Source organism: Globicephala melas, chromosome 20, assembly GCF_963455315.2.
Source record: "Globicephala melas chromosome 20, mGloMel1.2, whole genome shotgun sequence".
Lineage (NCBI taxonomy): Eukaryota > Metazoa > Chordata > Mammalia > Artiodactyla > Delphinidae > Globicephala > Globicephala melas.
Window position 1 is genome coordinate 40,924,081 of NC_083333.1, and position 15,886 is coordinate 40,939,966.

The following is a 15,886-nucleotide window of genomic DNA, read 5'->3' on the forward strand; positions in this document are numbered from 1 at the left end:
CTGCCGATGCAGGGGACGTGGGTTCGTGCCCCGGTCCGGGAGGATCCCACATGCCGCGGAGCGGCTGGGTCCGTGAGCCATGGCCGCTGAGCCTGCGCGTCCGGAGCCTGTGCTCCGCAACGGGAGAGGCCACAACAGTGAGAGGCCCGCGTACCACACACACAAAAAAAAGTCTCATGGGCGAGTTACTCACCTCCCTTAGGCTCAGATGCCTCACTACAGCATCACTTCAGTAAGTCTGCGTCGAATGCATGCTTTTGGGGTTGGAGGGTAGAGGGTTGTCCTGGTTGGGGGTGGGCATGGGTGGATGGTTGGTGAGAGTACTGAGTCGGGGGTTCAGCTCCCAGGTGGATCTCCGGCTTGAGCTCGGGATTCTGAAGGTGCCTTTTACAGTCCCGCTGCAGAACCCCTCCCAGCAGCTGTTCCCAGGAGCCTATCGTCACCTTGGGGCTTTGTATGGCCACAGCAGGGTGGGGCGGCTTTGTCTCAGGAGGCCTGGGAAGTTGCAGCTCAGAGCACCTCATGTGGGGGACTGAGGGGGGGTCAGGGTGTGGGTGATCCCCAAGGGGCAGGTTCTGAGAGACTGTAATTCCCAGTGGGGCATAGGAATCAGGTGAATGTACTTTGGGGGGGTTAATTTTGATCACAAGGAAGGGGCTCAGAATGTGATGGGGGGACTCTGAGTGAGGGATCACGGGGTGGGGGGCTGACGTCTCGGCGTGTACTCTCAGAAAAACTGTAATTCCTGGGGGGTGTCAAGCTCTGGGTGATCTTAATGGGGGAGGGCCAGCATGTGAACTGCGGGGATGTCTAAGTGTACGTGTGATGGGGGTGAAGATCCGAACGAGTGTGCCAGCGGGGTGTGTGGCTGGGCATCTGAGTGGGCTGGTGTGGGGCAGCTCTCCGGAGGGCAGGAGCCTCTGGTCCCAGGGAGGGGAGAGTCGGAAGCAGAGCCGCCAGGAACTGACCAATGGGGAGAGCGCCCGTATTTGCTCTCAGGAGCCTGCAAATTCCTGGGCCCTCAGAAATCCGCCCGACACCGTCCCCCCTCCCCCGCCCAACCCCGGGCATAAAAGGCGCCAGGTGAGGGCCTCGCCACTCCTCTTGCCGACTGCAGCCACTCCGACCGGTGTCGCCCGCGTCCTCCTTCGCCATGACTTCCTACAGCTATCGCCAGTCGTCGGCCACCTCTTCCTTCGGGGGTCTGGGCAGCGGCTCCATGCGCTTCGGGGTGGGAGGCGCCTTCCGCGCGCCCAGCATCCACGGGGGCTCGGGTGGCCGCGGCGTGTCGGTGTCCTCCGCCCGCTTCGTGTCCTCGTCCTCCTCCGGGGGCTACGGCGGCGGCTATGCGGGCGCCCTGGCCGGCTCCGACGGGCTGCTGGCGGGCAACGAGAAGCTCACCATGCAGAACCTCAACGACCGCCTGGCCTCCTACCTGGAGAAGGTGCGCGCCCTGGAGGAGGCCAACGGCGACTTGGAGGTGAAGATCCGCGACTGGTACCAGAAGCAGGGGCCCGGGCCCGCCCGCGACTACAGCCACTACTTCAAGACCATCGGGGCCCTGCGGGACCAGGTGGGAGGCGGCCCGGCCGCGGGAAGTGCACCTGTCGCGAATACCCAGCCCCGCGGGCCGGGTGAGGCCCGAGGCGGGGGCGGCGGGCGCCAGAGCCACCTCCCGGCCGGGGCGGGAGCGAGGGTTAGGATGGGGGAGGGCCCGCAGGGTGGGGCGGAGGGAAGCCGGCCGGTGAGGAGGGGCAGGACCACGGGGCAGGAAGTGGAGGCCTGGTTGGGGGGAGCGGGTTAATGTGGGGGGACTGGAGGGCGGGAGGAAGAAGGCGCGCCGGTCGACTAGGCCTGGGAAAGGGGGGAGGAAGGAGGGGGAAGAGATGGGGCGCGCTGTGGGCTGCCCTGAGGTCTGGACCTGAGTCGCTGTGCAACAGGGAAATGCAAGAGTTTGGCCAGGGAGGAATCTGGTTCTCGCCGGCCAGACCTGCCTTCTGCTGCCCCCGGTGTGAGGCCCTCTGCATTCCTTGTCTCCCGCCGGGCGGGTCTGGTTTCCATCACGCAGAGGCTGAAGCCCCTCCCCCGCCCAGGGGGCCACTGGGGACTTCGAGGAGCTCTAGGAGGAATGGGAGAGGCTAACTCTGGCCCCTGGGCAAGGAGGGACATATGCTGTGGCCCCCGGACTGGGTAAAGGAGAGACGAATGCTGAGCTTGTGAAGACCTCTGTGGAGAGGCCCGGTGCCGTGTGGGTGGAGACCCCAAGTCCCAGCTACAGCCTCTTGCTGGGAGGCCCTCAGGGTCCTTCAGGGTGGGGCTTGGTCTCTGCCCACAGGGAACTCCTCAGAGCTGGGATCTCGGTCCCGAAGAAATGTTTCAGAAGCCAGTGGGACACTTAACAGCCTCACACGTTGGGTCTCCAAACGCACAGTCCCCACAGCGTAGGCCAGGGCCCACCCTGTGCCTGGAGTGCTGCTGGGTGCCAGGGGCCTAGACCAGACCCGTAGATGAGGGAGAGCTAGAGATGTAAACAACGAGCGTAGTGCTTTCAAACTTTATAAACTGTGACCCACACAAGGGAATACACTTCGCCTCAAAGAGGAGGCACAAAGTGTCGGCACATAATAGATGCTCGACAGAGCGCTTTCCCTTCCCCGAAGGCAGAAGGTGCTTTGAGTGGGGGTCAGACCACAGCTCAGACCACAGCCCACCCCTGTGCTCCCTGCATCTGGTTTGCGGATCACTAGAAGTTGCCTCCCTACGAGCGTTTAGAGTTTCCCTGGGTGCAGGTCGTGGAGACTTTTCCCCCCAGGCTTACCTCCCTGCCCTTGCCATTTCCCCCCTGGCTCAGCCTCCCTGGCGGTAGTTTCTCCCGCTCCAGCTCCTGGGCCTGGACCCATTCCAAGGCCTCCCAGAGAGCAGGCTGATGGGCAGCCTGGAGTGGCTGAGGCTTTGGTCTCCAGGCGGTGGAGGCACACAGGCACGCACACTCCTTTGCTCTCCTCTCTCCTCTGGGAAGAAAGTGGGTGGACGGTGCCCACGTACGAACTGGTGCTAACCTCCTGCCTTCCGCCTTCCAGATTCTTGGTGCCACCGTTGAGAATTCCAGGATGGTCCTGCAGATCGACAACGCTCGTTTGGCTGCAGATGACTTTCGAACCAAGTGAGTGTCTGTGCCTTGGGGGCTGCAGAAACCAGGGCAGGGGAGGGGGGCAATCTCAGGCCCTTATGGGGCTCAGTGCCGTGGGGGGAATGGACTCTGCTCTCACCCACCCCGGCTGGTCTGAAGCACACCCCATCCCCCATGGGCCCCTGAACCCAGGGGAGGTGGGGAAGTCTTCAGAGGTGCAGAGGAAATGCTGGCCTGACTGCAACTATTTCCTCCGAAAGGTTCGAGACGGAGCACGCCCTGCGCGTGAGCGTGGAGGCCGACATCAACGGCCTCCGCAGGTTGCTGGACGAGCTGACCCTGGCCAGGACCGACCTGGAGATGCAGATCGAGAACCTCAAGGAGGAGCTGGCCTACCTGAAGAAGAATCACGAGGAGGTGGGTTTCAAGCTGGGCTTCCCATCCACCCCCGCCCAGCTTCCCAGAGCTGCGGACACTTTTCTTTATCCTGTATCCTCTGACCGTGGCCACATCTGCTGCACCCTTGACCTGGCCCTGAGTGTGTCATGTGGCTCCCAAGCGTTCCAGCAGGGAACGGTGGTGACCCCATCTGTACCCCAGTGCTGGCTCCTAGGTCTGCACCTGAAAACCAGACCCCTATGGCCTGGGGGATGGGGGCGTGACCTGGCTCAGGCCCAGCAGGCTCTGGGCCCTGACATGCCCATCTCTGCTGTATCTTTCTAGGAAATCAGTGTCCTGAAGGGCCAGGTGGGTGGTCAGGTCAGTGTGGAGGTGGACTCCGCTCCGGGCGTCGACCTAGCCAAGATCCTGAGCGACATGAGAAGCCAATATGAGGTCATGGCTGAGAAGAACCGGAAGGATGCTGAGGCCTGGTTCACCAGCCAGGTATGGACGGGGATGCAGGTGCCCCTTGGGGAGGTGGCAAGGAGAGCGGGCTTAATGCTCCCAGGCAAGGGTCTGCCTCAGCGCTTACTCCCTCTGCCTCCTCTCACTGCAGACCGAGGAGCTGAACAGGGAGGTCGCTGGCCACACGGAGCAGCTGCAGAGCAGCAAGACGGAGGTCACCGACCTGCGGCGTACCCTCCAGAGTCTGGAGATCGAGCTGCAGTCTCAGATCAGCATGGTATGTGCCCTCTGCCCTGTGGGATGCGCACTCGTGTCCTTGCGGCCTTGGGCAGCCTGGATGGTGGCTGGGCCCATGCCATCGCTGGGCACCAGGCTCTGCTGAGTCTCCTTCCCTCTCCCTGCCCTCAGAAAGCTGCCCTGGACGGCACGCTGGCCGAAACGGAGGCTCGCTTCGGAGCCCAGCTGGCGCAGATCCAGGCGCTGATCAGTGGTGTCGAAGCCCAGCTGAGCGATGTGCGTGCCGACACCGAGCGGCAGAACCAGGAGTACCAGCACCTAATGGACATCAAGTCCCGGCTGGAGCAGGAGATCGCCACCTACCGAAACCTGCTGGAGGGCCAGGACGCCTACTACAACGACCTGTCCACCCCGAAGGTCCTCTGAGTCTAGCAACCTCCTGGCCTTCCTACTCTGCTGCAGAGGGATTCCCCTGGGTAGGGGCATGGGAGGGGAGGGACCCTTATCCCTGGCTCTCCCCCTGATCTTCCAATAAAACTTTATGGCCCAAGGGAGGAAGGACGTTGAGTTTGTTATTTCAGCCCATGGTGGGGGGGCCAGGCCTTGGCACTGTTTAGGTTTTATTGTTTAGGTTTCATTTGGACCAGAGTCCACGCTTTCCCAGGAAAGGGGAGGGAGGGCGCTCACAAACTCCAGCTGTTACAGTAATTCCTTTGCAGAGGTCTTCATGTATCTCACCTGTTCCCTAAAACAAGGATGTTTAATAAGCATTGCTCCCATTTTACAGAGGGATAAACTAAGGCTCAGAGAGGCGAGGTGGGTTGTTGTATATATAACTGTTCTAACACATGGCAGAGGTGGGATTTGAAACTGGTTTTTGCTTCCAGATTTAGTTTTCTTTCCACTGAACTCACCCCAAGGGTTGGTGTGTGTTTGTGTATCTGTAATTAATGTTTACTGAGCACCTACTAAGTGCTATTTAATCAAACAACCCTGAAAGGTAGTATGAGTTGTATCCTATAGAGTAGGAAGCAGGCTCAGAGAGGTTAAGTAACTTGACCAAGGCCACACAGCAACTACATGGCAGAGCTAGGACCAGAATTACATTTCCTGATTCTTAACCCACAGTGCCACCCCTGCACCCCATCTCCTAGGATGACACTGCTTGTGCCGTTTCCTCAGTACATTCCAGTCTCGCTCTGTGTGAAGGCCTAGGACTGGGATCCCCTGAGGCAGTTCCTCCTGACAGGTTTTTCCACCCAACTTAAGGAGAAACTGGGGCTTTGGGGTCAGGGGGCAGGAACCGGCTCAGAACAGGGCTGGAGAGGGCGCCCTCGTTGGGGTGTGTGTGCGCACGCACTGACACCTCCATCCATCCCCTGGCAGCCCTGCGTAAGCCCCTTACGCCCACCAGCCCATACCTGGGCTCAGAGCCTGGAATAGGACCCAGCTGTGACCCAGACCTCCCACAGAGACCCCCAAACGGGCTTGCCTGGGGCCCGTCCCAGGCCCCCAAAGGAATGCAAGTCCCAGCTTCCTGGTACAACTCTGCCCTGGGGTTGGTATGGTCCTGTCCCTGTGGTTTACAGCTTAGCAGCCAAGAACGGAGGCCAATTAAAGGTAAACATGTCCCACTTCCCCCAGCAGAGAGGTTCAGGCTGAGTGGGTCTGTTCAGGCCCCGTGGATCTGTGACAGCGGCCGACCCTGTGAGGGAGGGGCCTGAGTGAGGCGGAAGGTCTCTAGGGGGACAGACGGACGCTCTGCCACCTGTGCTCAGCACTGCGCGAAGGAGGCTCAGGACCCCGCCGTACCTGGTGTTCATCCTGAAGGGGGTGCTTTTTCCGCCATTTTCCATGAAGCTTGGTAGGCTCATTAGTTTACTCCAAATCACAGGCTGGTGACCCCCGAGCCCAGCTCTTCCCGCTTCCCCTGCCGCAGCCCTGGGCCAGGAGCCCCTTCTGCCACGTCCCCAGTTATTCCGCTCTGGCCGTCAGCACCTACAGACTCACTCTCCCACTTGACTTAGGAGGCCTTGGAGCTAGAGGCCAGAGGCCTGGCTGCAACCCCAGTCCCAGGCTGGGAGTGCCCAGATATTTGTCCCCTGTTCGTGAAAGCCTCTGTTGTCACAGCTGAAACCCTCCCCTGTGCCCCAGAGGCTCCTGGAATGTGGCTGTGAGGCGGGGTCTGGGCCCCATACAGGTGGGGCTGGTGACTGGGTCTCAGGTCTGGGTGTCAGGAATAAAGCTTTCCTTTGTGTGCAGGTGCGCGCGCGTGCGCGTGCGTGCGTGCATGCGTGTGTGTGTGTGTGTGTGTGTGTGTGTGTGTGGACACTTTTCTGTCTCAGTCTGGGAGCTGAAACTAGGGGTACTGTGTTGACAGAAGCAGCTGGGATAGAGGAAAGGGAGCGAGAGGAAGGGGGAGGGGATTTGGGGGGGCAGCCCTGCTGGTCATCTTGACCACTTCAGTTTGCAAGCATTTCCGGTCCGTCATCTTGCTCCATCCCCGTGAGTCAGACTGGGTCAGAGTTATTTCCATTTTTCCAATTGGTAGACTGAGGCTCGGAGAGAGGAGGCTTGATTACTCAACGCCATGTAACTAATAAATGAGAAATGAGGAATTCTCCAGGCCCCAGGGCATGCCCTCTCTCTGACCCTGGCATCTCCCTGGGGAGCAGAGGAGATTCTAACGTCTATGGAGGTCCCCACTCCCCCTGTGACACTGAATGCTCACTGTGGCCCTGTAGCTGGGGCCAGTGTTAATGGGGTCCGTGTTTTTTTTGTTTTTTTTTTATTGTGGTAAAATACACATAAACATAAACATTACCATCTCACACATTCCTCGGTGCGCAGCTCTGTGGCAGTTCTGTGCACTCACATTGTTGTGCAAGCGTGTCGTGCAAGCGTCACCCTCCATCCTCATAACTCTTTCTATCTTGTAAAACGGAAACTTGATCCCCATTAAACCATAACTCCTCATTCTCTCTCCCCACCCCCGGCAACCACCATTACACTTTCTGTCTCTATGATTTTGACTCTTCTTAGTGTCTCATGTAAGTGGGAAAATGGCCCAATTTTAAGTCAGGAACCTGGCTCGGAGATGTTGAGTCAACACACCCGGAGGTGGAGTCCAGCTCAGGCTCTTCCCACTGGGCTGCATCGTCCCATCCCTAGGAGGGAAGGCCGGCTCTGGGACAGCCTGTCGGCCTGCAGTGGGCAAAGGACAGAAACTGGCACAGCATCCCGGGTGGGCTGCTTGGGGCAGGGCCCAGGTCTGCAGTCTGGGCTGGAGCCAAATGGAGCTTGACCTCCACCCTTGCCCAGCCATCACCTTCTGGTGCTAGTGAGTAGGCTCCGGCCACCCAGACCTTGAGCTCATAGGAACTGTTTGGACCGAAACCAGGGATTTGTGACTGGGGCAGCTGCTGCCTGGCCTGGGCCTGAGAGCGTAGGGAAAGCCCCCTTGAGGGGCTGCTGGAGGGGAGTCAGGGTGCAGAGAGAGGCTGGCTGGGGTCCAGCCCTCCCTCACCCCGGGGTGATGCCACATAATTTTTCCCGGGGTAATTGCTGGGGCCGTAATGTCTGCAGAGGCTTTGAGGAGCTATGGCTGATCTGAGTTTGATTATTTTTCTTTCAGAGGAAAAGACAGTATCCTCCCATCCACGAGACAATACCTCACTGTCTGGGCCCAGCACTCAGAGGCGGGCTCACTGTGATACTGGGCGAGGAGAAGCCCACCCCCACGTACCAGGAATACTCCACTACCCCAGCTCAGGTGCAGGAATCTGGAGTCTGGGGAGCGGAACACCTTCTTTTCCTGTCTCCTGTTTGAGTGTGGGGGGGGGCGGTCAGAGGACCCAGTGAGTCCCGGCGATGCCCTCTTACTAGCTGTGCCACCTTATACCAATCACTTCCCTCTCTGAGCTGCAATTTCATTCCTTCTGAAATAGGGGCAGGGATCATCTTCTTAGCTGTGAGGAATAGAGGCGGCGTGGATGCAGAAGTGCACTGTAAACTGTGAAGGATGCGGTGGAAGTAAGAATTTACTGTTATTAAAGCAATAAAAACAATGACCTGCATTGCCCAGTAGGTGCTGGTTATGGAAGAATATGGCAGAGTGTGACGGTCACTCACAGGGCAGATCTGATGCCCGAGGACAAAAAAAATGTCCCCGCAGGTGATGGTACTTGGGAGTCCTAAGTATTGGACATGCACCCCTCTATCCGGTGCCTCAGAAGACGGGGAGCAAGGAGGAGGCAGGATGGGGGCTCTTGGGCCTCAGGGCTTCCCCGTAAGTGGGAGCTGAGAGTGCCCGTTGCAACAAGGAAACTGAGACTTGAATGGTACCATGTCCAAGGTTTTCCAAGCAGTGATGGGTAGAGCCAGGCTTGAAGCCAGGTCCCAGGGAATCCAGAGCTCCGTCAGCTTCATGGTGCTGCAGCTGTGGTCCAGGAATCCTCCTCCTGACCCTCCAGCCTGGTCTTGCTCACTTCCCCACCCCTGGCTCTCTCTAAACCCCGCAGCCAAAGCCAGAGGGCCAGGGCACGCCTCCGGTGGCACTGCCCACAGGTATCAGGTATCCCCGGAACATGGGCCCCTGAGCTGGCGGCGGAGAAAAGGGCTCTCCCGAGTGTTGGACTCCCCTCTCCGGCCTCAGCATCCTGCTCTCTGAAGCGGTGCCTCGACCTTCAAGATCTCCGAGGTGTCTTCCAGCCCGCCCTGCGGGCCTCTCTATCCCCCCACCTCCTCACGGTGCTCAGGCACATACAGCTTTCTGGATCGGATCCCTCCTCAGCTTCGTGGTGCTTGACGGGACAAACAGGGTTAATCTAGCGCCGCTGTGCAGCGACTTGCCTCTCCCTGGAGAAAGCAGGGGCTTTCTGGAACTTGCTCCCGTCTTATCTGCAGAGGTTTGCCCCAACTTGTCCCAGGAGCAAGCAAAGGTTCAGTGACATGTAGTTGGCAGGCGATGGGATTATCAATCAGCCCCTTGTCAGCCCTGAGCCCGCTGGCTTTTGTGAGAATGCCAGTGCCATGGGGCTGAGGGCCGGTGTGGGGGAGCTGGAGAAGAAGGAGGGGGACTGGGGGTGGGGGAGGAGAGGAGGAGAGGGGGGGAGGAGAGGAGGAGAGGGCTGGAGGAGAGGAGGAGGGGGGGAGGAGAGGAGGAGAGGGGTGGAGGAGAGGAGGAGAGGGGGGGAGGAGAGGAGGAGAGGGGTGGAGGGTTGGAGCATCAGGGAAGTGACAGATGCTGGCCCCTCTGGTCACCTCAGCTGGAACTTGACTCAGGATCCCTCTCCTGTCCTCAGCCTATCCCTGTGGGCCCTGCATTCCTCTGTGTACCTCTGCCCGCCAATCCCCAGAGCCCTCAGGCTCGCACATGGGGTCTGTGAGAGGGACCGCACAGGGCAGTGATGAAAAGTGGATTCTTGAACTGAGAGCGGGGAGCCGGCCACCTGCGGGCAGCAGAGAAGTCCAGCGGAGAGTGGAGTTGGCCTGAGCCTCTAAGAGTGCAGGCGGAGGCCTGGCAGACGTGATGCGAGTTTGCTCCTTTCGGTTTTCTCCTGGAGAGTAGAGATGAACCTGTAATCCAAGTGTTAAAACCATGGCCCGGGGCAAAACACCATTCATTCTGAATCATCTCTTTTGTTGCATTAAAAAAAAAAAAAAAAATAGAAAGAAAAGAAAAACCCCAAACCAGCCACGTGGAGGTGTGCAGGTGGCTGTGTTTGTCAGGAAGGCAGAAGGAGTTGGCTTCCCTTTGGGGGAGGAGACATGGCCCCACAACACCCTGGGAGGGGTATATAAGGAGCCTGGGGCTGGGGGTGACAGGTGCAGACCTCGGGTTTCAGCCCAGCTCACGCCTCCTGCCAGCTTTGCTTGTGCTGCTGAGAGCTCAGGGCTGCTGCCTGGCCATGAGCGCCACATTTCTGCAGACTTCTTCCTCCACCTTTGGGGGTGGCTCGACCTGGGGCGGTTCCCTCATGGCTGGCGGAGGGGGCTTTGGGGGGGGGAGTCTCTGTGGGGGAGGTGGGAGCCGCAGTGTCTCAGCTTCTTCTGCCAGGTTTTTCTCCTCGGGGTCAGCAGGGGGCTATGGGGGCGGCTTCAGTGGAGGGGCTGCTAGTGGTTTGGGTGGAGGCTTTGGTGGTGGCTTTGGTGACTTCGGCGGTGGCGGTCTCCTCTCTGGCAACGAGAAGCTCACCATGCAGAACCTCAACGACCGCCTGGCCTCCTACCTGGAGAAGGTGCGCGCCCTGGAGGAGGCCAACGCTGACCTGGAGGTGAAGATCCGCAACTGGTACCAGAAGCAGAGCCCAAGCAGCCCGGAGCATGACTACAGCCCCTACTTCAAGACCATCGAAGAACTCCGAGACAAGGTGAGTCCTCGGGCGTCAGGGAGAGGGGAGCAGGTGGCTGGTGCCAGCCGCCTGGCGGAAATCCTTGCCTTCCCAGGTAATGATGTGTAACCTCGGCAAACTTGGAGCGTAGGGAATGCGTTCCAGGTGTGGATGCCCGCAAACATCTGCTCAACCTGGCATTGCTGGGGATCCTGGCACGCGGGTCTCGACCAGTAGGGGCCGAGGTGAGAGCCCCGAGAGTGTTCACACCCTGCAGGGCTCTGCCTAGAGCATTCCTTTGGGTTTTTTGCAAGAACGGAGGTGTAGAGATGAACCTCCGGTTCTAGGAGTCCAGAACACCAGGACTACCTGCCTCACCCTTCGAATGTCTTGGGCGGCAAAAGCACTGTTGGACCTTCGGAGACCTGGAACTGGGTATGGGCTCTCCCAGCCACTCACTCACCCTTCACTCACCTGCACCAGTTTCCGCAGCTGCCCTCCAGTTTCCCCCTGACTGGAATGTTCTGTAGATGCATGGCTGTGTTAAGGTGTGCAGGAGGCCGGCGACCGTGAGTTGCCTACAGGGGAGGCTGGTGGACTACCGCCAAGAGGGCACCCTCTCCAGGCCAGGCACTTTCCACAGGGGGTTCTCCTCAACCCTGGTTCCTTGGTCTTTCATGTTCTGGAGACGAGGAGGGTGGCTTGGGACTGGACTGGACTGGACTCTGCCCCGGGGCCCTACAGGCTTCCGTTGCTGGTGTCAGAGGGGAGATGTTTAGTGAGGGGTCCCGCCTGGGGCGCAGGGCAGGGCGAGCAGCAGGGAAGAGGGAGGGGTCCTCTAGACACCAGCTCCCTGTATCTTGCAGATCCTGGCGGCCACCATCGACAACTCCCGGGTTAGCCTGGAGATCGACAACTCCAGGCTGGCCGTGGATGACTTCAGACTCAAGTATGTTCCCTCTGCCCCCTCTCCCAACTCCAGTGGCCCAGACCCCTCACCCTTCCTCACTTGGGTTCCCTCTTCCTTTCCAGGTATGAGAACGAGCTGGCCCTGCGCCAGAGCATGGAGGCTGACATCAACGGCCTCCGCAGGGTGCTGGACGAGCTGACCCTGGCCAGAGCCGACCTGGAGCTGCAGACTGAGAGCCTGAACGAGGAGCTGGCCTACCTCCGGAAGAACCACGAGGAAGTGAGAGCCAGGCAGTGGCTGGGGCTGATGGGAGGCAGAGTGGGGCCTCTGGGGCCTCCTCATAGTTGGGGGAAGGACTTCGTGGTTCAGATATGCACGCCCCCCAACACAGGGGTCTCCTTGAGAGGAAGGGGCACTGTCGACCCAGACCCCTTGTCTCCTCTGATCCACAGCCAGGCCAGGTGGCCAGTGGGCACTGCTGTCCTGATCTGCTTCAGGAACTGACACAAAGGCCCTACTGTCTTGAGGTCCTCCCTCGGCAGGACCTAGAGAGGAGGAGGGACCCTTAGTGCTGAGGGGCTCGTGCGATCAAAAGTCTTCACGTGCAGTGGGAAACAGGGGCCCGGGATGGGTATGGGGCAGAGCCAACGTCACGTGGTGAGTTAGGGATGGAGCCGGGATTGGCACGTGGGACCCCAGACTCAGCTCTGGCTTCCGCCCTCTGTCTCTGAATGGGCCCCACCCACCCTGCAGGAGATGAAGGAGTTCAGCAACCAGCTGGCTGGCCAGGTCAACGTGGAGATGGACGCAGCACCGGGCGTGGACCTGACCCACGTGCTGGCGGAGATGAGGGAGCAGTACGAGGCCATGGCGGAGAAGAACCGCCGGGATGCCGAGGCCTGGTTCTTCAGCAAGGTGGGCCTGACCTGCCAGCCCCGCTCCAGCTCCCTGAGCTCCTGGGAGGCCCGTGGAGCTCACTTGTCTTGTGCGTGACCTACAGACAGAGGAGCTGAATAAGGAGGTGGCCTCCAACACAGAGATGATCCAGACCAGCAAGACGGAGATCGTAGACCTGAGACGCACGGTGCAGGGGCTGGAGATGGAGCTGCAGTCCCAGCTCAGCAAGGTCTGGCTCCCACCCCACCCACCCCAGCCTCTCCCACGCTCCGTGGCTGTGTAAGCCTTGGCGTTCCCGAGCTCCCTTTGGGGCTGTTCCTTGCCATCCATTCAGCCTCTCTCCCCAGGCCCTCGGCGGCTTCCTGTCTAGCCTGATGTGATGTCTGTCGGTCTGCTGCCCCACCAGAAAGCCGGGCTGGAGAGCAGGCTGGCGGAGACCGAGTGCCGCTACGCCCTGCAGCTGCAGCAGATCCAGGGCTTCATCAGCAGCATCGAGGCCCGGCTGAGCGAGCTCCGCAGTGAGATGGAGTGCCAGAGCCAGGAGTACAAGATGCTGCTGGACACCAAGGCGCGGCTGGAGCAGGAGATCGCCACCTACCGCAGCCTGCTGGAGGGCCAGGATGCCAGGCAGGGGCTCGGGTGCAGGGGGCAGCGAGGGAGGGGCCGGTTGTGGTTGAGTGGGGAGAGTCATCTTAAGTGCAGCGTCTACAGTCAAAAGAGAACAGAACAAGGCGTAAGAGGTTCTGGACTCTGCGCTCTAGTCTTTGGCCGCTACCTTGGGCAGGTCCTGTCACCTCTCTGGACCTGTGTACCTTCTGTAAATGATAGCAGTTGGGCTCGTGGTCTTGGATTTAATGCTGGTTCCATTTCCAGCATGAAATAGATGGAGTGTTATCATAGATCAGAATCTGTGTGCTTGGGGGTGGCTCTCAGGATGTCCCAGGCTTTAGAGAAGTCAGATGTGGGAGTGCGGGTGGTGTGAGGGCTGGAGAGGACGGCTTAGCTGTCTCCCGGGGCCTCCTGTAGGCAGACCTGAGTTTTTGTCTGTTGCTTACATCTGCTGCCCCCTCTCTTTCAGAATGGCTGGCATTGGTACCAGAGAAGGTAAGAGGCTTCACTCTTCTTTTCTTTTTTCTGGCCACACTGGGCGGCATGCGGCCAGGGATTGAACCCGTGCCCCCTGCAGTGGAAGTGTGGAGACTTAACCACTGAACCGCCAGAGAAGTCCAAGAGACTTAACTCTTCCTGAGTTGAGGGGAGAGGGAAGCTATTGAAGCCACAATTCTTCTTGGAATGGGGAGGAAGGTGAAGGAGGCCAAGCATCCCAGTAGGGTGGGGACATGCCCATTCCAGTAGGTACCTCTTCCCCAGTGGGACCCCTCTATCAGCCCCAGGTAGGGTTGGGATTGAAGATTTACTGAGAACCTTCCAGGATGAGTAAGCTTTGTCCAGGGTATAGACCCCCCCGGCTCCCCCTCCCCCGCCTCCCCCCCCGCCCCACCTTCATGCACTTATGGTGAGATGCCCGTGATTAATTTCTGTTTATGTACAGCTTAAAAGCCCTGACATTCTTGCTCACTGCACAGCACACCTGCCGCTGCCGCCGCCAATCTCTTTGATGAGTGATTCCGCACCAGTCCTCCTGGCAGCTCTGGGCAGATTGGCCAATGGCCATTATCAGGGGTGCTGTGCAGTTCTCCCAGAGCTCAGCCAAGGTCCTGGCCCCTTGGGAGGGAGGACAGGGAGAGTCTCCCACTCCAAAGCTCGCCTCTTCTTTCTACAGCCTCCCTGGGAGGTGGTGGCAGCGGCAAAGTCCTCATCAATGTTGAGGAGTCAGTGGATGGGAAGGTGGTTTCTTCTCGAAAGAGAGACATCTAAGTGCCCAGCGCAGGAGAGACACCCCCGTCATCCCCACCCTCCCCAGGCTGAGTGGACAGCTGGCTGGAGGGACCAGAAAAGCAAACTCGGGCTTCCCTGGTGGCACAGTGGTTAACAATCCACCTGCCAGTGCAGGGGACACGGGTTCGAGCCCTGGTCCAGGAAGATCCCACATGCCGTGGAGCAACTAAGCCCGCGAGCCACAACTACGGAGCCTGCCCTCTAGAGCCCACGAGCCACAACTACCGAAGCCCGCGTGCCTAGAACCTGTGCTCCGCGACAAGAGAAGCCACTGCAATCAGAAGCCCTCGCACTGCAACCAAGAGCAGCCCCCCACTCGCCGCAACTAGAGAAAGCCCATGTGCAGCAGTGAAGACCCAACACAGCCCCCCCCCCAAATAATAATAATAATAATAAAGAAAAAAAATAAACGAAAAGCAAACTCCAGGCACTGCCTTCAGAGGGTCCAGCTCAAGGGGTCCCTCATCTCCTAGTTGGGTGCTTCACGTGCTTTCCCAGACCCCGCTTCAGCTTTCCCACTTCCCTTACAGCAGGGAGGTGCGAGAAGCAGCCGTATTGTGTAACAAGCTCATGGTTTGCACCATGTCCATGCAATAAAGAATTGCTTTTCCTTTTGCAAATATCTCCTGGGAGTATGTCCAGTTTTTCTTGTTGGTGGCCTCTGAGGAAGCCCAGGGCCCACACGCTGCCATCTCCCCCTGGCTTTGAACTCGTCCCTGCGTGGTCGCTCTTTGGGTTCCCTGGGGTGCCTGGGACAAATCAGGTGGCTCAGACGACTTGCTGTCTTGCTTACCCTCTTTAGTGCTCACAGAAGCAGGAGGCGGGGTTCCTTAGAGCAGTGTGTTGTACTTAGCACAGGGCTGGACACACGGACTAATCACTTACTGGATGGTTGACTGAATCGATGGCTCTGGTTCACCACTCTGTGGTTGGCACTGTGCTAGGCACACCCGCCTATGGGTCTCATTTAACCAACTGCCGGTGGTCAGGATTTATTATTCCATCATAGAGATGAAGGAACTTAGAGAAACTTACAGATGAGGAGGTCAGGCTGATGACTTGCCCAGAGGCCTCGTGGATGGGTAGTAAGCGGCAGGGCTTGGGCTGGGTCCCACACCTGTATGACTCCAAGATCAGGGCTTGTTCTGGGACCCCAGGCCCTGGTTCTTCACAGCTCATTGACAGGACCTTCCTCCTTGCTTCTGGCCCTCACCATATGTACCCCTGAACCTCCCCTCTTTTCCAGCCAGGCACACCTGACCTCCAGAGCGGCTGAGCCAGTTCCCCTCTCTGCCCCGCTGCAAAGCTGGCCCCCATCCCCCCCCCCGAAGCTGTCATCTCCCCACAAAGCACTGAAAGTGCCCAGAGGGAAAAACACCAGCTCCAGGAAGTCCTCCCTGATTTCTCCAAGCTTAAGTCCAAAGCAGTACCAACCCCTATTTGCCCTTCTCTGTCTAAATCCTGCTCCTGCTCTCCAGTCACCAGTCTCCACCTGAGGGCTCATTAGAGCAGCGGTATCCACGCACACCTGATTTGTCACTTCTGGTTTGGGGCTGTTTCCTTTAGGATTCGTAGCTCCTGATAGAGGGCAGGGAATGAGGAAGTGGAGAACTCTGGGTGCCATGGCTGGGCTGG

General features: G+C 59.1%; 2 protein-coding genes across 2 annotated transcripts; both read left to right on the top strand.

Moving 5' to 3' along the window:
• Nucleotides 1-1,081: 1,081 nt before the first annotated feature.
• On the top strand, nucleotides 1,082-4,758 carry LOC132593247 (keratin, type I cytoskeletal 19). The gene is made up of 6 exons (XM_030840228.3): nucleotides 1,082-1,573; nucleotides 3,081-3,163; nucleotides 3,391-3,547; nucleotides 3,854-4,015; nucleotides 4,128-4,253; nucleotides 4,385-4,758. The coding sequence occupies exons 1-6, from the start codon at nucleotides 1,154-1,156 to the stop codon at nucleotides 4,637-4,639; spliced, it is 1,203 nt and encodes a 400-aa protein (XP_030696088.1). The 5' UTR covers nucleotides 1,082-1,153; the 3' UTR covers nucleotides 4,640-4,758.
• Nucleotides 4,759-10,122: 5,364 nt separating this feature from the next.
• LOC115843795 (keratin, type I cytoskeletal 15) lies at nucleotides 10,123-14,230 on the top strand. The gene is made up of 8 exons (XM_030840226.2): nucleotides 10,123-10,584; nucleotides 11,412-11,494; nucleotides 11,578-11,734; nucleotides 12,209-12,370; nucleotides 12,456-12,581; nucleotides 12,759-12,979; nucleotides 13,431-13,456; nucleotides 14,136-14,230. The coding sequence occupies exons 1-8, from the start codon at nucleotides 10,123-10,125 to the stop codon at nucleotides 14,228-14,230; spliced, it is 1,332 nt and encodes a 443-aa protein (XP_030696086.2).
• The last annotated feature ends 1,656 nt before the right edge of the window (nucleotides 14,231-15,886 follow it).